This window comes from Lepidochelys kempii, chromosome 16, assembly GCF_965140265.1.
Source record: "Lepidochelys kempii isolate rLepKem1 chromosome 16, rLepKem1.hap2, whole genome shotgun sequence".
Classification (NCBI taxonomy): domain Eukaryota; kingdom Metazoa; phylum Chordata; order Testudines; family Cheloniidae; genus Lepidochelys; species Lepidochelys kempii.
This window is the reverse complement of record NC_133271.1, coordinates 22,948,465-22,970,771: the sequence shown is the minus strand read 5'-3', so window position 1 is coordinate 22,970,771 and position 22,307 is coordinate 22,948,465. Positions and strand designations below refer to the sequence as shown.

At 42.0% G+C, this 22,307-nt stretch overlaps 1 protein-coding gene across 6 annotated transcripts in view; it reads right to left on the bottom strand.

The window, feature by feature from the left end:
* The window catches only part of SEC16A (SEC16 homolog A, endoplasmic reticulum export factor), a 42,308-nt gene extending 25,628 nt beyond the window's left edge, over positions 1-16,680 (bottom strand). For 4 of the 6 annotated variants that reach the window (XM_073314693.1, XM_073314695.1, XM_073314694.1 and 1 more), the window contains exons 1-5: positions 16,536-16,680; positions 5,239-9,157; positions 4,231-4,376; positions 1,852-1,940; positions 604-739 (exon numbers count right to left, since the gene is read on the bottom strand). In XM_073314693.1, the coding sequence (XP_073170794.1) occupies positions 604-739; positions 1,852-1,940; positions 4,231-4,376; positions 5,239-9,078 (4,211 nt within the window). In that variant the 5' untranslated portion in view covers positions 9,079-9,157; positions 16,536-16,680. The remainder of the gene's footprint in view (positions 1-603; positions 740-1,851; positions 1,941-4,230; positions 4,377-5,238; positions 9,158-16,535) is intronic. The other 2 variants (XM_073314699.1, XM_073314698.1) reach the window with 2 other exon arrangements.
* Between the last annotated feature and the right edge of the window lie 5,627 nt (positions 16,681-22,307).

Sequence of the window (22,307 nt, the reverse complement as noted above, 5' to 3'; positions counted from 1 at the left end):
CAGCGTTTCAATTTTTTAGTAATCACGCGTTAGTAGCAAAAGTATAAAAATCAGTTTTTAAAAAGACATGATTTTACCCTGACAGTATCCCTTTCAACTTGAAATGTTGTTTAGAGACTAATTGCAAAAACCTAGGTTTTTCAAAATTAAGACAAATATCCCATTCTGAATCCATCTAAGACAGAAAATTTGAAGAACATCGTTTTCTTACTTTGGTTTCTCCTTAGACTCTGTACTAAGTCATTTAAAAAGCTAGTTACAAAACAAGTCCTATTTCCTAAAATCATTCTCTCAAAGCTGGTTTATCCAATGTACCTCAATTTCCATAACAATTCTCCTTGCCATAAAGAAAACATGCAGACTGATAAAGAACACTTTAAAAAAATCCTATTTTAAACCTCAAACATTTTTATAGTCTGTCACGCAATAATTTGCCTACTTAGAGTAAGACACTTTCCCTTGAAATGAATTTAAAAAAATTCTGCCCAGAACTTTACAGAATAACTTGAAACTCTGAAGCTTTCTGGATAATCAAAAGTTTCAGTAAATTACACTAAAAAGCCAGCTCTCAAAGCCTACAAATACAGGGCACGGATTACAAACCTGTTATCATATGGATATGCCTCTCTCTTTTGGTATGGATTCTGTTCAGTGTCATACCAGTATCTCTGGTCATAACTTCTGGGATCTCTATATCTGGAGTCATATGCTGATGGGTAACGTTCCCAGCGACTTGGATCTTTAAAAAAAAAGAACGGGTTTAATCTAAAATCTTTGCCCAGTTAGTTGCTCACAGAACTTCTCTATTTGTTCCCTCCTGAAATGCATACACCTATGTTTTGTTAACATCTGAGATAACTACTGTACAAATCCAATTAAAAAAAGCTTTCAAAACAAAGTTGAGATACTAATTTTATTAGAAATATGTTTACTCATACATTTTGCCATAACCAGATGAGATCAAATAAAAGTTATGAACTGTTGAACTGTAAGCAAAAAAGCTATTTATCAATTTCATGTCCCTGTGATAAATTTGGTTATATCCAAGTGTAGTTATCAGATTACTGTTATGTACCTCTTCTGGATACTATACTGTACTCTTTCAAAGGGATGGTCTCTGCAATCTAATAGATCTTTTCATCTAAATTACTATGAGGCTAAGTTATGATAAAATTATTTCTACAAGAAGATATGGAAACCCTCAATATAAAATCCTGGAGTTTGGAGGAGAGGTAGTCTTGGAGTAGGAGAAAGAATTGCCTCTAGAATCCCCTGTCCACATTGGTCTGATAGAATTCAAGGACTGATCTCCAGAACACTGTTACCCCATGGGTGACTGTGGGGCATATTTGTGCAGAGCACTATATTTTGAGGTAGTCCATTTATGTTCTGATAATTAACTAGTTTTCCAGTGATGAAGAATTTGTCCACAATACATCTGCTCAGGCACAAGTGGGCACAGTGATATATGTTGTACACTACAGCAAGCAATTCCATACATGTGCCACCGTATAATTTTACCATGATAAATGAAGGCAAAAGAAAAGTTTGATCATTTTCCTCATTGTCAAATAGGGAATCAAAACAATGAATTCAAACGTAATTTTCTGCTTTTCCCTCCTACTGAACCAAGGATACAGAGATGACAGCAAAGCATTAAGGACCACTGCAATGCAGGACATCAGTTTTCAACAAACTGAAAGCTTTATTCTCATTAGCTGTGGAAAACATGACAATTTCAGTAAAAGACAAGTTTAGTTTTATAACAGTTCTCTGATGCTAATTTTAATACACTTCCCATGTTTTTTCTGAACTACTCAGAAAAATTTAGAATTCATTGTCCAACTGTACCTCCATAATTATATGGGTTTGCATAGTAGTCTGCATAGTAATCATTCCAACCACTTTTTGGATTATAATAATCTTCAGTATACCCCTGTCTGAAAGAGGAAAAAAATACGGGCGATAAAATACCATGATTAAAAGAGGCATAGTGACTATTCTTACAGTTGTTAGAGGATAGACACAGCTGATATTGCTTATACTCACTATGACAACAAAATTTCTAGCGTTATCGTTTTTAAAAAAATGCAGTTACAGGAAGTGGAAGGTTCAGGGAACTAGAGCCTATATACCAGAACATCACTAATACAAATCATTCCGTGCCATCAGTGACTGAAAATTGTTACCATACAATAGCTTAGTGGCTTGTGAACAGATTTGTCTGTCAGTCCAGTCACTTATGGACAATTAAACATATCACAAAAGCCATTACTACAACTGGCATTCTTACTGGCTTCTCTACTGATGCTGCCAGTATAGCTAACTAGGTATTGAGATAACGATTCTCAGCTCTAGAGCTATGAGAGGTCAGCCATATTACTGAACCAGGTACAAATGTTTGGTGGGGATCAACTTTTCCATTTCTGCAGGATTAATTTTTAGTAACCAATGCCACCAATTAAATGAATCTGAAAGTCTCTGTCCACACCACAAACTCACATAATTGGTAGTGTACACTCAGTGAGTGCCTGAATAGGTCAAGAGAGGTGCAAGCAGCGTAGCAGTGAGTGGGAAGCTTGTAAAGACAGCATCCACTCTTGCAGGAGTGAATTTGATCTGATAAGATTTTGTCAACCTAGACTACTTTGGGAGAGATTTTCAAAGGCACAAAAGGTAGCTAAGGCAACCAATTCCCATTTGTGTCTTTGGAAAATCTTAACCTACCATTGTGAGCCAGGACCATGAGTTATATCAAGGATTGTGCAATAAAACACTGATTTTTAACAGAAGAAATGTTATTTTGGTTAAAAATAAAAAAAAAGAATAATTTAGTTTTGCTCAGTCTTAGCAGGGCAGATATGAACTTTATAAAAGCATTAAAAACATTTAGACAGAAGGGACAGTAAAGTTGTGTTATTGCAGAAACTGACACGAAAATTTATCAACCCAAACAAAAATCTACTTGTCTGCTCTCTATTATGATAAAGAAACTAAATTTTATTAATCTCTTAAACATTTTTTACAGTAAGTGGGCAAGAATAATTTTACAAGGCTGTGATTCCAAGGAGTTTTGAAATACTATCTGTAATAGTGATGATGTGCCCTGAGAACAGTGCTATCAAGAGAAAGCAACCCCATTAACTCATCTCACCATAAATTCTCACTGTTTTTGGAGGTTCAGATGTGCACAAGACTATTGCAGCTGTTTGTACTGCTCCTTAAACCCATAACTTCCTCCATTCCCTTTTAGAGGCTGTCAAATATTATTTCAGGAGAAGGAGGTTCCATAGCAGAATTACTGAAGATATAGCTGATGGCAACTGGTTTGAGGTTCATGCTTTCCAGTGGACAATCCATTCTCTCAAAGCCTGTCGACTTCTTTGTCATTGTTACAGCAACATCTTGTGATGGATGAAAAATTCATATAAATTACTCATGTAATATTCATTATAAATTAGTTACCCTTGTGAAGGGTAACTGGCTGCTTCCTGACTGACATGAGTAATTTCAGTTCATCCTCTTCCTTCATTTTATTTTATTTGTTAATTGTTAAAAAGTTTAACATCACCACAGTGAAAGTCATCACTGGAAAAGTTGACCTGATACAGAATTGTGGCCTTTTTTATCTGACTCACAGCCTCTCTCCCATCTGAGAACAAAAATCTATGTCTCAGTCGGCAACATGTACTGGTATTTTTTCAAAAGCAAATCCCAGGAGGTACATGCAGAAATGTCATTTGTTAACAGGATTGGAGAACGTACCGCTTACACACAGCTTTGTAAACGTTACTCTTAAACTCTAATGAGAGGCTGTACCCTGCATTGCTTTCTCAGTGGACAGACAGAAAATAGAGAATATCAGTACTGATGCTATTGTTGAGCCCCTTCTAAAGGGAATAAGACTGTAATGACAGCCTACAAATGGGCATGAAGGAAGGCTTAAGGAGCAGTAAGGAGATGACCGCAATCTTACCATTGTCATTTTATACATGGCATTGTGTTCCCTCACCTCTAAAAGCAGCAAACAATCTGCAATTCATACTTTTGGATTATGTGTTTAATAGCATGTGTAGTTTAAATTGTAGAATGTTTTGTCTATACTGACAGACTCATTTCCACCATCTAGCTCCCATACTGTGAGCTACACAAGATAAAAGTTCATTATGCATAATTAAATTTAATCCATCAGGACACACTAAACCTTTGCATAGTTCCCTAATTACATACCTAGAAGGAGGTCTATCAGAGCACTGACTAGCTCTGGAACTAGGACGCTCAGGCTCACCATATCGATAACCACCAGGCTCCACATAGGCAGCATTGCTTCTACCATAGTGATGGTAGCGGGGACCATATTGTCCATAGACATCATCCTCGAGAAGAGAGGTTTATATATTACCAACTAGTAAGTTAAAAAGTTTGAAAATCTGACAAGGAATAAAACAAAAACAAAACCTGCACACATTTTGCTATGGCTAACCCCTTTCTGAACACTCAATTTCTCTTCTTCCTCTCCCCACCACCTTAAAAAAATTGAAATTAGCACCCACGAAAGATGCTGTATTGTCAACCATGGATGCTGAAGTGTATTATCTTGCCACAAAGGGTACAGATGGCTACACTGTTCCCTGACAATGTGCCTTAAAACCCAATTTACGAAAATACTTCTGAAATTGTCAATAGTCCCACCTGGGAGGTAGGGCATTTTTAGGATTTGGACATCCGTCCCATTAGGACAAGGTTGAAACCACCATCTTTTTCACTCAGGCCCAGAAAACAATGTTTAGATAGCAGTCACTGTCACTCCTGGAAGTTAACAGTATTAATACTCATTTCTATCTTAAATCTGTTTATAATTTATCCACCATTTTCAGTTCTGTCTTTATAAGTCTGGGTTTTCACACTCCTGATTGTAAATTTATTTTTCTATGAATTTTGATTCTGCTTTCTGACATCAGATATGTATCATGTTTGTTAGCTTAAAGCTGCCAGTTAGCCTTTGGAAGGATTTTTTGGTAACATTTTCATTACTTTCTCATTACCTACAGTTTTGTTGAGTTCTTGCATTATGTTATTGACATTGTGATATCTCTCTATAATGAAATATAAAGTGAATCTTTCAAGATAATGCTATATTGTTGATCACTTCAAACACTTCATTAGGATTCAAAGACAAAAAAGTTACTAAAAACATCAATACAATTATGAGAGAAGAGAAAAAAGTTCCTGCTCTACCTGGTAATAGAGATGAGCTGCACTTCTAAGATCCAGGGGAGGGTAAGGCTGTGGATATGGAGTCTGATAAGCATCATAAGGATGTCTGTAATAGTAGTAAGGGTTTTGTGGTGGCCCACAGGCATCCTGAGGAGTCTGAGAAGGTGGTGGATTCTGCTCTTGCTGCATGGCTGGCATGGCTCGCTGACTGGTGGTAACAGATGCTGATGAAGTTGGAGCACTCAATGACTGACCAGAAAATGGTTGTTTATCAGCACTTGTTTGACTATAGCTTGTTGGTGGCTGTGTTGAACTACCCTCTGGGAGACCCGCTGGATAATACCTATTAGTTGGCATCTGATTCTCTTGTCGCTGTGGTGCTTGGGTAGGTTTAATTCCTGAAGCCATCTGATAATTTGAAGGAACCAAGGACTGCCCAGAAGGTACTGTTTGCGGCATTTGAGCAGTCTGCTTTTGTTGCTGAGAAAGCAATGCCCCCTGTGTGGCTCTGTCTGATGGAGCCTGAAGCTGCACATCTTGTGTTACCTGTTGATAGAAATGTTGTTTGTCATGTGTGTCTGGCCCCATCTGGCTAGCATGTTTGACTGGCTGTTGAGGAAATACTGGACCACAAGAAAGTAACGGATTATGCATCTGTCCAGGATTACTGGTCTTGCTTTTGTCCAGTGTCCGTATTACTGTAAAATCAAGTGCTCCAGAATTTTCTTCATGACTATGTGAGTCATTTGTAGAATTATTATTAGGCACCATGGTATACACTGGTGGGACTAACACCACACTTGCATTTCCACTGGGGAGATTTGTCCCAGGAGAAACAGCTGAGTCAGATCCTGGTTTACTAGCAAATTCAGGCAGACAACCTTCTGAATTAGTATTCTTTTGACCTTCTGGAGCCAAATTAACTGGAGTTTGAGATGGAGGTTGCATCAAATTTGTGGATTGATTTGAGGTGATTTCTGAAGAATTAACAGGGCTTTGTAATAAATTAGAATGTGACAGATTAGAAGATGGAGGCATATTAACTGAAGATCCAACCTGCATCACAGACAATGACACATCTTCCCCAGGGAGGATCCCACCAGCATGTGGAGCTTGGAGTCCTGTTACGGGTTTATCTTCAACTCCAGGATCTTTCAGTGAAAGATTATTTTCATTCCTGGTTAGCTGATTACATAAAGAAAGAGAAAAATTAATTGGCTGAGCCAAATTATAGCTTTGATTAGGCTGGGCAATCAAAATAGGATGATTTTGCAGAGATTCTGTGGGTGGAGAAGACAACAAACTTGCATAACCTGAACTTGCCTGAGACTGAAGTGCCTCCTCTTCTCCCATTTTGGGAGGATTCTCAAGGTTTTCAGAAGATACATTTCCAGGCTGGGACGGCTGCACAGGAACACACTCTGGTTTATTTGGCTGCTGATTGGACAGCCCTTCTTCGGGCGGTTGAATAATTTCCACTGTCTGTTTAGCAGGTACATACACTGCAGGAGCAGCAGGGGCTAGAAGGACATTACCCCCAAAGTTAGGTAACTCATTGTGAGCCCAGAGAGTTGTTGCTGGACTCTCACACTTTTTAGTTGCTCCCTGTGCTCTAGTTGAGGGTCTTTTCTCAGGTACCAATTGTATGTTTTCCACAACAGGTCCACTAGCAGGTTGCAACATGTTTCCAGATTCACCAGTGACTGTAAGAGGCAATGGATGTACTTGGGGCATGAAAATAGTTTCCAGGTTATCTGGCGGCTGTTCAAGATTACCTGGTGAGGCAGCAGGCGTAGCCATACTTTTCTTAGTATTCTTTTGGTTTGGGTGGTTCTCTCTTAGTTCAACCACCATTTTCGCTTGGTCAACCTCTGCAGGTTTTACCCCAACCCCATGGGACCTTACTGGTTCAAAAGAACTATTTGCACTTGTCTGAAATATTCCTGTAGGTTTGGGGGGACTTGGAGTTTGAGGCTGTGACAGATTACTATGGTAATTCTTGCTGACATTTGGCTCACTCGAATCTCCTCCCAAAGGAGAGGAGTCAATCTGCTTAAAGAAACTGGCAGAGGACTCCTCATCAGGCTTCCCACTTTCTTGCTGAATAAATGTACCAATAAGCTCTTGAGGTCTTGTTGAACTAGAAACACTCCTGTGGCTTATGTTACTGTAGTTTGAGGATACACTATCAGATCGGACCGGATGAGGTAACAAGTCGGGTGCCTCTAGATTTGGTCCTCTTTCTGCATGGCTCACAATGGTGTTCTTTGGAAGCAACTGCCCCGGTAGTGACCCATATCTGTACAGATCAGAACCTACACTTGGGGATGAGCGATTAATATTCTGTGGTTCGCTTGGCAGAACTTCTTGATTCTGAATGCATTCCAGGTTCTCAACATTTTCATAATGTGACCCAACATTCTCATTAGCTTTGCTATCATTTGCTTTGTCATCACTAATATACATAGAGTTTTTACTGGTCTGTGTGTCATGCTGGCTGCTTATAGTTTTAGAAAAATATTGGACATCCATTCCCTTTTGCACTGTCTCATTAGCTGAGCCTGTGCTAATCTCTGGTTGAGAGAGAACACTAGTTGCAGCTTGCTGAGGATGCAGTGGTTGGTGATACATATGTCCTGAATTTAGCTGACAAGCATCATAGTTAGCTTTACCGGACAGATCATTTTTTTCTGATGAAAGTATTTCTTCATTTTCTGCCTCATCCCCTTTGAAAAACATGGAGATAGTTCCTGAATCTGCATTTGTGGATGTATGTCCACTTGGTGTTTCAGACACATTTTGAGATTGTTTTTGTGGGTTATTTTCCTGAGTGATGGGATTAACAAAACCAGCATCTGGTAAAAGAGGCTGTGGGTAAAACTGTTCTTGGTAAGGTTGACTTGGCCAAGGATTAGTCATTCTTACATTCTGTCTAAACATATTTTCAGGCTGAAAGTTGTTCACATGGTGGTTGGCAACTGGGAAGCTGCTTATCTCATTCTTTTCACCACCAATGGGCAAAGGTGCTTGCATGGTACTTTGTGGAATATGTTGATGTACGGGTCCCTGATGCAGATTTGCTTGGGGAGGAAGATGGGACTTAACAGCAGAAGAGTGAGAAACACTATAAACTGCATTCTGAGAAGGTGGCTCAGTATAGGGCCAGTAGTTCTGAACTTGAGGCTGCAGGTTATCTTGAATGGGTCTCCACTGAGGTGGGGTTTGTTGAACAGGTGGAGGGAGAAATGGTGCTATTGTAGGCACTGAACTATTGTTGCTTGGATCCCTATTAATATCTTGTCTGCTTAGGGGTCTGTTTGCCACATGTGCCATAGCTGGATGTCCACTGAGAGACTTTTCGTGTGCTGCTCCTGTATTATAAAGCGACTGTGCTGAAGAGTTATGGGGTCCATGTTCTGCATTTGGATGCATTTGATGGATTTCTGCAGTGCTATTTATAATATGTGCTGGCGATGAAGGAGTCACCACATTAGAAAATGTATTTGAAGTTATTCCTGGTTGAGATACAGATGTTGATAAAGATGTAGGCAGTCCATGAGAATTATCCCCTGCATATGATTGAGAAGAATGCACACCAGCTGGACGAGGAAACACTGATGAAGCAGGACCTGGCATAATCAGGGGATTGCCTTTGGATGGATTACCTAACAGGGAACCTTGTGGAGTTTGCCTGCCAAATGCAAAAGGGTCTGTCACAGGTTGCACCGGGGCAGTTGCTCCTGAGACCGGTGCATTTGCCCGTCTACTAAATGGGCTGTTTCGCCAATACGTGTTCCGAGCAATTCCTGCAGGAGGAGGTCCACCAGCCCCTGCTGGAACTGTCTGTGGAGGTGGCTGCATGACGAATTTCTAGCAAAGTCAAATGCTGTTTGGAGAACCACCAATGAATGCTGTAGACAGGTTTTCCTTTTTCCCCACACTGAAAAGGAGAACATAAGACAAATTAGTTTCACATCCCACTATAAGAAAACTCAGCATTTAAAAAAAAACTAATTCTGTTTTTTCCCTAAAAGAAAGAATTTTCAGAAAGTGATCTGCTGAAGACACAGGATTCCCAAAAATAGAATATTTGCCAGTTTTTCCAGAATGTATATTTATTTCACACATTGAGTTTTCACTACACTAGACTTATAATTGTATTTATACACAAGGTTCCATCTAACACTGTTTGGCCAGTCAGTGCAAATAAAGCCAAGCCATTTTAAAAACAATGTAAAAAAAAACCTACAGGGAAATGTCTTTAAATACCGTTTGGACCCAGGCAGTGTTTACACTGACTTTTACACTTGTGCGGAGCTCTTTCGTAAAGTCTCATACTAACAGCTCCACCAGGGGTAGCACTAGTGTAGTGACATTTATACCATCATGTCTAGACTGGCTTTCAGCAGGATTAGACAATATAGTGGCAAAACATCAGCAACTGAGCTATCCTAGCACTCCCACCACGGGTAGCACCAGTTAGTGGTAGTGCACTAGTGGAAGATATTAAGAAACGCTCAGTTAGGAAAACTATCAGCTTCCCATACTTTCTTAGGAAGCGTTTTAGTTGAACTGCATTTAAACATAGGAAGAGCTGTATGAATGGAATAAAAGCATATTACTTTCAGAAAGAAATCCATACAAACAACACAAAATGTTATCTGCATTAATTCAGGGCGTTCCACTTTTATCACTGCAAGACATTCTGGGGCATGGGGAAGGAGGAAGGGAAGGAAGACATTACCAGAAGCAGAGTATTTTAAACTTAAAATACAGTCTAAATTCTCCTGTACAGTTCGTCAAAATATATATGCTCTCTGGTTAATTTTAACAGGACTGTTCTGGAAGTTTTCCATCTCAACTCAAACTCACTGATATCAGTTGTAAGAATTCAGTGGGTTGCACAATACCAGTTTTCGTAAGTTAGTTAAGACCTTGTATTTTTCCATTTATAATACTGTATCACTTAAAAAAATTAAAATAAAACAAGCCATGGCGATTTATATAAGATATGGGGCATTATTACTAGTCCCGTACTATACAGTGTGACCTTTAATAGAAATAGGCTATTAATGTAGTTCACATCATGGAGAGAAAAGCATTCACAGTAGTTGTGTCATCTATTGGATACATTTTTGTTTATCCTTCATAATAAAAGGCAACCAAGAGTTGCGCAGCGTTTTAGCAATATGACTCCCAAAGTCAATGGCAATAACCTATTTAAAACCACCTTTAAATTTCCGGTTAAGCAACTTGTGTCTTTTGATAGCAAGAGTTGTACGTTAAGAAACTACAACAGAACAAAGTTTGTGAATGGGTCAGGAGCTAAGCAGCTAGAGAAGGGGTTAAATGCAAAAACCTCTCTCTGGGGTTTCAGCTTAATCAAAATATAATCTTGGCAAAAAGTCTCTAGCTGCATTCATTCTGTAAAGCTTTAAAATCAGTAAACTTCAAAAACACAAAGCACGTAAGCCAATGAGCAGGAGAGCCCTTATATATTTCCCGAAGGCAACTTCCCCTGGCTTCTAATCAATACAATCTCTCATTACTATTTATTATTTGTATTACTGTAGCTCGTAGGTCATGGTAATGCAGCCCCTCTTTATGTGGGATCATTGAGGAGGGGGTCTGCTATCGGGGTCCCCCTCCATGGGGACCAAAGGGCCAATGAACCCCATTACAATGTTCTAGTTATTGCTTCATATCCAATGTAAATCTTTTGTTAGGATGGGGAGGAGGAGCAGAATTGAGTTAATGCTAGGCTTTTGAATAGAAATATTGAACTTAGATTTGTTAGTTTCAGGCATAACTTCAATTTTTCTTTAAAATTCTTTTTTAAAACAGTTGCATGCTTAATCCATGTCAGGGAACATTAGTTGCAATTCAAAGAGTTTTCAAAATATTGTAATCGTTTCTCTCTGCCTTGATATCTGCGAGAAGGTTTTCCAGCAGGGCACAACTACTGCCAACCAGGATGTTACCAGGAAACCCTGCCTAGTCAGCGGCTCCTGATTCTACACACTTAGAAAATGAATATGCTTCTAAGAATCTGTTTTGGACATCCCCTTATATTTATTTTTCCACAGTTAAGTTTTCAGGTTTTTACACTAAAATTATTAAGATTTGTGTTTTCATTGTACTAGCTGTTCTCATGCAATGCATGGGAAAGTGGAAACCAGAAATGTAAGACAATAGTTCAAGTGGAAACCATAATTTCTTGTGAACAAAATGTTTATTTCCCGTTTACAAATTTTTTAGTTTACCCAAAAACTTGTTTTTGAAAATGTAGTTGGGTAGAGAAATCAGTTGTTTTAGAATGTAGGTGTTGACTTTCACATTTCTGAGAGGGACTTTGTTCCTAACAATATTTTATCAAACACACACAAAACACTAATATCTTCAGCATTCTTGTAATAATGGATAATTAGTAAATTCAAAATTAGCGAAGAGTCCAACTTTCATTAATTACTTGTTCTCTTTTTTGTGGATCTCAGAAATAAATAAAGAACTCTAATCACAAACTTATTTTAGAGGCCCAAGCCAGGAGGATGCATTCTTTTCTGGATCAAAGTTAATAAACAGATCATACACAGCAAGTAGAAAAGGTGCGTAAGAGATTAAAAACACAAACTGCAGGTTATTAAAATGATGAAAGCAAGTAGTTTTAATCCACAATATCAATTTGGAAAAAAAATCTTTTTTCTAAAACTTAAAATTAACAGAAGGGTTTTTTTGTTTTTAATAAGTGAGAACAATGATGGCTACATAATAATCTCAGAACTAATCCAACTAGAGTGTTCACATCTAGGGTGGCAAATCTTGCATCTCAAAAAGCTTTACTAGTTGATAAGGCACAGTGGCCTACTAAATATTAGTCACCGAGTGACTACAGAAAATCTACAATTGCATAAAAAGGGCAGCCCCAGAAAAGGTTACCGAAAACAAAGTTTTACCAGTTATACCAAAGCGTAGCTATCCAGGTATAGCTACACTGATAACCCAATGTAGACACTTACTCCAGTGTAAGAGTGGCTTTTTTGATTTAGCTTAAACCTCTTCCCCAAGTAACATAAAGTAAAGCAAAAAAGCCACTCTTGGGCCTCCTCTGCACTTGAAAGTTTTGCTAATATAGCTATGACAGTTAGGAGTAGGAGGCAAAAAAAAAAATCCCACTTCCGATAGACATAGCTATGCCGGCAAAAGCCCTAGCGTATATGTAGTTTATAACAACAAACTCCTTTTCTCAATATAACTTATTTTCTTCAGGGAACTTGTGTAAATTATACTGGCCAAAACATTCGTCTGCGTGTACAAACTGCGTCTCCATTAGGAGAGTTTGCCAGAGGGTTCGAACAGGGAGTTATACCGTTACAACTATATCAGCTTAAATTCACTCCTTTAGTTATACTAAAAAAGCTTTCCCATGTAGACAACACCTAAACAAAGGGAAATGAACTGTTTAAAAAAAAAAAAAAAGTCATTAGAACACCCCAAAAAGATATAGCTAAAATCTGAAAAATTAGGCTTAAGCTTTAAGAGTTAAAGTAATATCTAAAAGATGTATGAATACATTTCAGAACAGTCAAACTGAGGGGCCAACATAGTCAGTGAGATTGCTCAAAGTAATATTTGTTAGCATGTTTACAGAATCGATCGCTCAGTGTGAAAAATAATTCCACTGAAAGCTCATGTGACTGTCTTTCCAGAGGCCAACTAATAAAAACTCAGATCGCAATGCAATTTCAAGAACCAGACTGTAGGTTTTTTTTCGTGTTGCCTCCTAGCAACATGCATTATGAAGAGATATGTTTGGTGTTCTTAATTAATTTAATAATGTCCTGAGGGTTATTACATCATCACCACCACCACATGTAACTTTCAGTATGAGCCACAAAAGATAAAATGTTTATGTCTGCATTTTATCTAGTGTCTGACTAGATATTGGACTTAATTCTATATCAAATTCTGCATTAACTAATGTTATTACATAGCCCAAGTCAGTTTACTCAAAAAAATACAGCATAAGGAGTGTTTCAGACATGCATTATTCACACACAGTTCTCTACTTAAGCATGCAGAATAGCTCATAGAAGATTTTTTTTCCATCTCACAAATTTCTTGCAGTTCACATTAAGATATTTATATTCATATGAGCTTTCATTTTTATAACTTATTGTGTGTCAAGAGTGGCATCTTAGTAGAAAACTGAATTTTTGCAATGGATCAGGATTTGTACCCAAACAAGAAACCAATGAAATTCATTGAATAGCATCTGCAACACTTAGTGAAGTTTGAATGCAACAGGTGTACTTGAGGTGATCATTTACCCAAAAGTCAGCCTAGCTAAATAAAACTTATAACAAATGATCAAAACTAAAATGGTGTCAGTTTTTACAGGTTTCTTAATTCTTTGAAAAGGATCTTAATGGACCAAATGATACACCCTGGTAGAATCTGGAAAAATTCTCTTTGTTTATGTTAGGATTTTCTGTGGAGCTTAAATGGCAACTACTAAAAGTGAAATATGACAAATGTTATCATGAAGCAGTGAACAATGAATGAAGACCTATTACTTTCTCCACAGAGCTTTTCAGCGTTGTGTACCTCCTTTGTGTACCGTAACCCATGCACAATGATACAACAATACACACAAACCAAAGTAGTTAAATTAGTTATCTAGTACACGAGTTTGTCAACATCACTGCAGGAATACGTAAACAGCACAAATACAGTTAGAATACTGATTACAGATTTATCTAATTGAAGATCTTGGGTCATAAATATTTTATGCATAATTTATTCAGTGAGCAAAACAGCCTCAATTAAGCAATTTTAACTATCAAAACAAGATCTACAGGCAACTGTAGTTTTGGCTGAGATGAAAGGAATCCAAAGTTTTCTCAACATCTCTGCTATGCTTTGGACACAAGCAAAGTAAGAGATAAAAGCTTGTGAACTGAATTGAAACACTAAAAGCTTTGTTATCCGGCATGCCGGGGGAATGGGGGGTGCTGGTTAGTCAAAAATTGTGGTTAACTAAGAGTTATACTTACCAACGAAGGGAGGGAGTTTAGGTGCGGGAGGGGGCTCAGGGCAGGAGGTTGGGGCACAGGAGGCGTTTCGGGGTGCCGGATCCAGGCGGCACTCACCTCGGGTGGCTCCCCACAAGCAGCAACATGTTCCTGCTGCTCCTATGCAGAGGGGCGGAAAGGCAGCTCTTCACACTGCCTCTGCCCACAGGTGCCACCTCCGCAGCTCCCATTGGCCATGGTTCCTGGCCAATGGGAGCTGCAGAGCTAGCATTCAGGAAAGGGGTAGTGCACGGAGTCCCCATGGCTGTTCCTCTGCCTAGGAGCAGCAGAGACATGTCACCGCTTCTGGGAAGCCCTGCAGGTAGCCTGGCAACTCTACTGAAGATTTGTATTGGGAGATATCAGAAATGCCTGTTTCTCGAGCTTTCGGGTTGGTAAATTGCCGGATAACGCAGATTTCACTGTGTTATCACAGAAGACCCTGCAAAAGGACACCAGTGGCTACAGTGTTAAGTTAATCCTATGCTGCAAGACAGTTTTTCTCCAACACTAGAAGCAGAGTAACTGAACACTTTTTAAAAATTCAACAGTATGATTTATTAGTCTCCCACACCTTTTATACGTTACTGGTCATCTTAGGCCGCAATCCTGCAGTCGGATTTGTATGGGCAAACCCCTGTGTTCATACGGATCCAATTACAGGATCAGGGCCACAAACCATAAGCTGTCCAGAACAGGCACTTCATCTTCCTGCATGCATGGATGACATCTAACATACTGTGGAACACTATCATACTGCAACAATAATGCTAAACACTTCCTACCAGCTTCCCCATAAATGCAAATATTGTTCTGATGCTCCTGGAATCAAGAACATAGAGCTGAACATGCAGCCCTCAGACAACAGCAACATAAACCTTTCCATTACTTTGGAAAGGAAATTACTAGTTAATTAGGTCAGTGGTTCCCAACTTTTTTCAGGCAATACTCAGCCATCATCAGCAGGTTCTCAAAGTCTCTCCTGTTCAATTATGCACATGGCTAAGAAGCTACAACTGTTTGAAAAAGGGAGACTCTGCTTTTGAAGAGAGCATTTTAAATGTCTTGTTGAAAAGAAACAAAAACATTTACACTCAGGGACATACTTTCAAAATAGCCTTAATACCCTACATCTACCCACAAGACAGACCTGCAATCATACACACTCTAACCTACTGTGGAGCTTGGGTTTCCCAAACACAATCAAATAGGTGGCGGGGCAGAAACTTCAACTGCCATCTTTGCAAATTCATCTTACAGTATAAACCCATACATTGCAACATCTGAGCACCACCATGTCGCAATATCATGAAGTGTCACATCAGGGACCCCAATCCAATTTCAGGATTTCCCAGAAATCCCTTTTCTACAGCTGCTTCTGTTGCTTACATGCCACAAAGGCACCCTGAGAAAAATCAGAATTGTCCAGGGTGGGAACAGTAGGTACCATGTTCTGGGGACCAATATGAATACATACGAGAAGTTGGGGGTAATCATAGACAGCCAGTCCCTGAAGTACCCAGTGCTGGACCTTCCACCCCTACTGTCTATACATCATACTTGTACGTCTCCCATTACTCAATAAGTGCCTTGCAACCTTTAATTTATTTAACCTCACAACATCCCTATTTGATAGGGGAGTCATAAGATCTGCATTTTACAGATACAGAACTGAGGCAGAGCATCGAAGTCTCCCAAATCCTAAGGTAGCATCCTAGCCACTGGGCCATCCTTTCTCTCAATGTGAAGAGCTGCCCACGCATTTGAACCCCACAGCCCAGCAAGTCTTGAGCCACATTCCTCAGGCTATGCCCCCGGCCCAAACGACGTAACCAAATGACCTCCAGACTTCTCCCATAACAGCATCCACATCTCTTCATGCCCCAGGCTTCCCACCAGCCAGGCTGCACCCTACTGACATCCAGCTTTCTCACTTTGTGGCTCCAAATCTCCCAGGCCAAAGCTGCTTCCCTTCTCAAATGCCTCCGAAACCAGTCCCCGGCCCAGGCTCTACTCCACCCCATCACTCCCTGTCACCCTCCGCCCCGAAGTCCCCCTCTCCCCGGCCAGCTGCAACCCCAAACTCCCTCCCACCCACCCCCAAAGCGTCCCACTCCCTGTCGCCCCAAAGCTTCCACCTTCCCAACCCCTCCCCGCTCCCTGTCACCCCCCAGGCTTCCCCAACCAGTGGCAGCCCGAGCCCGCCCCAGCCCACCCCCCAGGTGGCCCCCGGCGCGCTCCCCTCACCCGGCGGAACCCGGCTCGGCCCCCAGGGGGTGCACGCAGCAGGCGAAGCCCCTTCAGCAGCAGACGCCTCCCCCCCTCACAGAAGCCGCAACCCCAACAATCGCCACCATCTTGGAACATCCGGCTCCAATGGCCCCGGCCGCCGACGTGTCACGCTCCGCACGCGATGACGCAGCGCGTACGCTTCGAGGCCACACACATTTTGTTTCTTTCCCCACCCCGTTGAGTTGCTTAAAGGGTTCGTCGGGTGGCGGCGGCGGGTGTAAACTCAGCTGCGTCGGCGGACAGAAAATGTAACCATCCCTTTAAGGGTTCGGCGCTCACCGGCGCGTGTCCTCCGAAGGCCGCCTGGGTTATGCGCATGCGCATTGAGGGTGGGTGGGCACGCTAACAAATACAGCTTCTGGAGACGCGAGGATACAGGTTCGAGCCCCACCTAGGGAGGTTGGAGAAGCCTTGACGGGCCTGAGCAGGATTCACCTACTCAGCCTGTTATTCCGGGCTGGGCCTGTCCATCTCGTCAGACCTGCCCAACCAGACCGTATCTCCCTTGGGACACTATGACCCCCCCCCCCCCCCCCCCGATGCCAAGCCGCATCTGAGCCTGGCCTGCCCACCTGTGTTGGACAGGCAATGCCTTATTAAACACAGGAAAGCAGGTGCCCACCTCCCCCAGTGGCCCCTGCACTGCACAGCCTTAGGGGCCCTCCCCTCTTGCCTGTGCCCTCCAGTGCGTGTGGTTGTGTCCCGGGGATGGCCTGGGAGCGCTGTCAGCCCCTGCGCTGACAGCCCAGGTGCCGGCAATGCCTGGAGGAGGTGTCAGATAATTAGACATCTCTGACTAAACTGTAAGGATCTGTGTGACGAGAACCCCACTCCGCAGAGCCAGGGCTGGCTGATTTTCCCACAGTGTCACCAGGCACAGCCGGGGAACGCCAGGGAGAGCAGGCGCTGCAGGAAGCACTGCCCAGGAGAGGCAGCGTGACAGTGCCCTGCGGCCCTCTGCCTGTCCAAATGCACTATTTAACCCTGGAGGCCGCCTAGAAAGTTGTCTGGGCAACCACATAGACTTCTGGCCTGTTGTGATTCCAAACCTCACCGAAGTCTCCTGATCGCTGTTCTCCAACCCCAGCCCCACTCGGACCTTGACCCTGCCTCTTGATTCCAGCCTAGCACTACCTATGATCTCCAACCCCAGCCGGACTCCAACCCCGACTTTGCCTATTGAACCTGGCTCCAGCGATTCCTCTCACCCCTGCTCGCTGATGACCCTCCTTGACTTGTGGATCCCAGCCCAGCTGTGACTGCAAGTCCAGACTGCAAACTCCAAATGGAGAATGAAGAATCTCGTCTCTCTGCCATGTGAAGTTTCCACTACCTTCCTTTCCATCCCTTTCGTTTTTCTTGAAATGTGAGCGTCTGAGTGGAAGGGCTCTGCCCCCGCAGATTCACCCGGAAAGCTCCATTTAGAAAAGGCAACTAGAATAATCAGGTGGTTTCCTGCCAGGAGCTTGCTCAGTGTTCTCAATAACCACAGAGCAATAAACTCCTCTTACTTCGCATACATTCTCTGAATTCAAAGCACCATAGAATCACATCACAATGAACAATAAACACAATGTACGGGAGTCATTGGCCAGCAATCTTCCTGCCTGTTTCACCGTCTTCACACAGCCTCGAGAAGCACGCCATACCACAAACTATTCTGAGAAGTAAGGAAATTCAGTTTAGCAATCGTAAGGCCTAGTCATCTGTGCCAGTTCCTATATTATTATTAATTATTACTGCATTAAGGTAGCATCTAGGAGTCCCAGTCATTCACCCCACTACACTAGGTTCTGGACAAACACAGAACAAAAAGACAGTCTGCCCCAAAGAGCTTATGGGGTGGCTTTGGCTGTTGTGGGGTTGTAGCATTGCAGATACGTGAAATAAGGCAATAAGCTGTTAGTTTCGTAAATTATGGAGAGATGTGCAAGAGCCAAAATCCTGGATCTGAACTTTGATTTCAACTTTAAGAGCGGGCAGGTGTCCATATCACAAAACCCAATGTCACAACAGGTAAGCTCATGGACAGTTTCAGAAGGAAAGTCAAGGGCTGAATGGACCATATAGACTGTTTTGAGGCCAGGTCTGTACTATAAACTTACATTGGTATAACTACCGTCGCTCAGGGGTGTGAAAAATCCACACCCCGAGTGACGTGGTTCTACTGACCTAACCCCCAGTGCCAACAGCGCTATGTTGATGGGCAGGCCTCTCCTGGAAGTGGATTAACTACGCCAATAGGAGAGGCTCTCCTTTAGTGTAGAAGCGTCTTCACTGAAGCACTGCACACAGCCGTACCAGTGTTTTAAGTATAGACCTGCCTTTACTGAAGAGATGAACTTGCAAAGAAGAACCGCTAGGGTGAGGCAGAGCACTGCCTGTGGAATGTTGGACCTAGGGTGACCAGATGTCCCAATTTTATAGGGACAGTCCCAATTTTTGGGTCTTTTCCTTATATAGGCTCCTATTACTCCCCCCTCCCCCGCCGTCCTGATTTTTCACATTTGCTTTCTGGTCACCCTAGTTGGACCTGTAAAATTAGCATCCAACTAAAAGGGAAATGTGGGTCTACCAACCTTTTCCATTTCCTTCATTATACAGCATGCCCTTCCAACAAGGCGGATGCTGGAAAACTTGTTTTCAGCTTTCAGAGTAGCAGCCGTGTTAGTCTGTATCCGCAAAAAGAACAGGAGTACTTGTGGCATCTTAGAGACTAACAAATTTATTAGCGCATAAGCTCTGTAGCCCACGAAAGCTTATGCGCTAATAAATTTGTTAGTCTCTAAGGTGCCACAAGTCCTCCTATTCTTTTTGTTTTCAACTGAGTCAGGTGCCTACTTTAAGGAGCATAGAAAGGGGGAAAGTGACTCTGATTTTTTGATTTTCCAGAGTCATTCTGCACCAATATTCTAAAGTGTGTGGAGCAATACTAGTTAGAAGTTTACTCAAAAGAGTCAACTGCATCCGTAGAACACTGTCTGGTTTCTCAAGGCAAAGATTTTGGAAGTTCTGTACTAAGTATGCCTAGAAAGATTCACTGAGTTACCAAAAGGTTATAGAATGGATCACTGAAGTGCAATGGGGCTTTAATAGCACTGGGTTATTAGAAATTAAGCCAATCAAAAATTATTTTGTCTGAGCGGCAGTTGAATACACCAAGATGCTTGTTATGTTACTGCTTTCAGAAGCTACAAATTAAGGCCCTCATCCTGCAATCATTTACGCACATGCTTAATTTAACAGGAATGCTTAAAGTTAAGCATGTGCATATTTGTAGGATTGTGGTTTAAGATTCCATGGATTGTAATTTTACAGATGAAGTAGATACAGGGCCCTGTCTATGCTGCAATTTGAAACCATAGTTCCCCATTTTTAACAAACTGTGAGAGCACTGCTCCAGAAAAGCACGAGTTTTGTTTTTCTAAAGAAGCTGCTAACACTCTACCATGAACTGGGCCAGAGTTTTTACTGCATGTAAGTCTGTGCTCTAGCTCTGTTGTGAGGATGTGTTTCTCCTGGAGAAAGGTGCCACAAGTCTCCTTTTCTTTTTGCTTTTAAAGAGGAAGTCATTCTTCAAAAGTAAGAATGATGGGTCTTATTTACAACAGTTTGTGTACAGGTGTTTCCACTGTGCCTGCATTGTCATATTCTGTATTGAACAAAAAGCCTCTGAGACAAAAGTACAAAAAATACAAGTGACCTAAACAAACATCTTAATCAAGGGTCATTGTCAGTTCAAGGGCCATTTCCTGCCCACTTGATCATTAAAGCAAGGTAATATCCTCAAACCCAGCCCGAGCAGGGCAGGCAGCACTTTGATGATGGTGTGGGAACCAGACGCAGTGCTGTGATTTTTAAAAGTGCCTTTCATCTCTCTTTTGTGAGGACATTCTTATGAACCAGCTTGTCAAATGCCATTTACCTACACAGTCGTGAAGTGAACATAAAGGCTATGTCCTGGTGCTTCCCCTAGGGGTATTTTGTGAGGACATCTGAGTTTGATTAGCCTAGTTGGGCCTACATGGGTCTTTCATTATTGATGCTATTTACTGAATTCAAACACTATCAGGTTAGAGTGGGAGCTTATCTTTGCTCTTTCTGCTCTTAAGTGACTGATTGCACTATAATATCACACTGATGAGATTTCATTCTGTAGCCTTTACAGTCTACATGCAGCAATGCTGAAGTGCAGCCAGATCTGGGGTCAGGGTACCAAATAAGAAATAAGTGCTAGCCAAGTAACGGCAAAGGATCCTTTCCTTGCACACTGGACAAAATGCAGATGCGTGGAAGGTAAGAATAGAACATTTGCAAACCTGCTTTTCATTCTGTTCTGTGCAGTTACCATTACTCTCTTCGGGGTGCAATGCAGTTATATGTATCTTTCATTATTAAGTGCCGGCAGTGCGCTCAGCCCTGTACAACAGGGAAAAACGAAGACAGTCCCTGCCTCAAAGAGCTGACTGTTGAAAAATCTTTTACCTTTCAGTCTGAGTTCAACAGGGAGGCAATTGCTCTGGGGAGAGCTTATGCTTCAACTATCGGCATCCTATTAGTCCAGCCAACTCAGACATGCTAAGCTTTCTGTTAGCCTTCATCATTCAAAACACACTGAGTTCCCGGTGCAGTGCCACTGGGTTTACGCCTGGGATGAAATGCTCCCACTTTGATCCTTCTAAGGGGACAATCCCAACTGCTGGGGCACAAGTCAGAGATCAGGACCCAAGCACCTGTGCTGGAAACTTTCAGAGCAAGCACAGACAGCCCCCAGAAAGCCATGCAGAGCAGCAATTTCCAAATGCTCCATCTAATTGAGCAGGAATAAATGAAAAAACAAACACACCCAAAAATACCACCAACACAACTAATCCTCCAGCATAAAAACAAGTAGCTCAGATGCACCGGTGTTTCATTAGCAACAAATGTGCTTGCGCTCAGAGCGGCTGAGTGGTATTCTGTTCTAAACAGGTGCTTATAAATCCTTTGATCACTATGGTATAGTATAGAGGTTCTCCACCACTTTCCACCTGGACCCTTCAGGCCACCTGCAGGTTCTTGCCAGGACCCACCCAAATCCCATCATCTCTTTGCAGCCACAAAGGAGGGGGGGAGGGGGTCATGGCAAGAAAAGACAGGTGATTTGGGAGAGGGGGGTGTAAGGATGGGGGAATGTTGGTATTGGGGATGGTGAGCCCTGGGTGTAGGGTGGGTTCTGATGCTGGGGGCACCTAGGTGAAGGGTTGATGGTGGGAATATTTCTCTCCCCTCCTCTCCACAGCGCTCAGCAGTCGTTAGCAAACTTGTAGAGCTTGGTCCAGTGCCCAAGGACAGCACTTTCCTCAGCATGTCTGGGGAGGGGAGAAGAGGGAGTCGGGGAAGAACTGCTCTGGAACTTATTAAGCTATCAGAGGGCTGGACCAAGGGGGAGTGTGGAGGCAGTAGCAGAGGAGGTGAGATTTTCCTTCCCTCCCTGCCTGGGCTCCTATAGGGACTTGGGACCATGGGATTTCGATAATCATCTGCCCCTATAATAGGGTTGCCAATTTTGGTTGCATGTATTCCTGGAGGTTTCATCACATTATATTACCTTTAATAAAAGATTAATCTTTAATTCCCGGAGACGCCAGGACAATTCTGGAGGGTTAGCAACCCTATTGTATAACCAGTGGGGTTGTAATCCAGAGGGTAGCCCCTTGTAACTTTCACCAGTTCACATCTGACTGG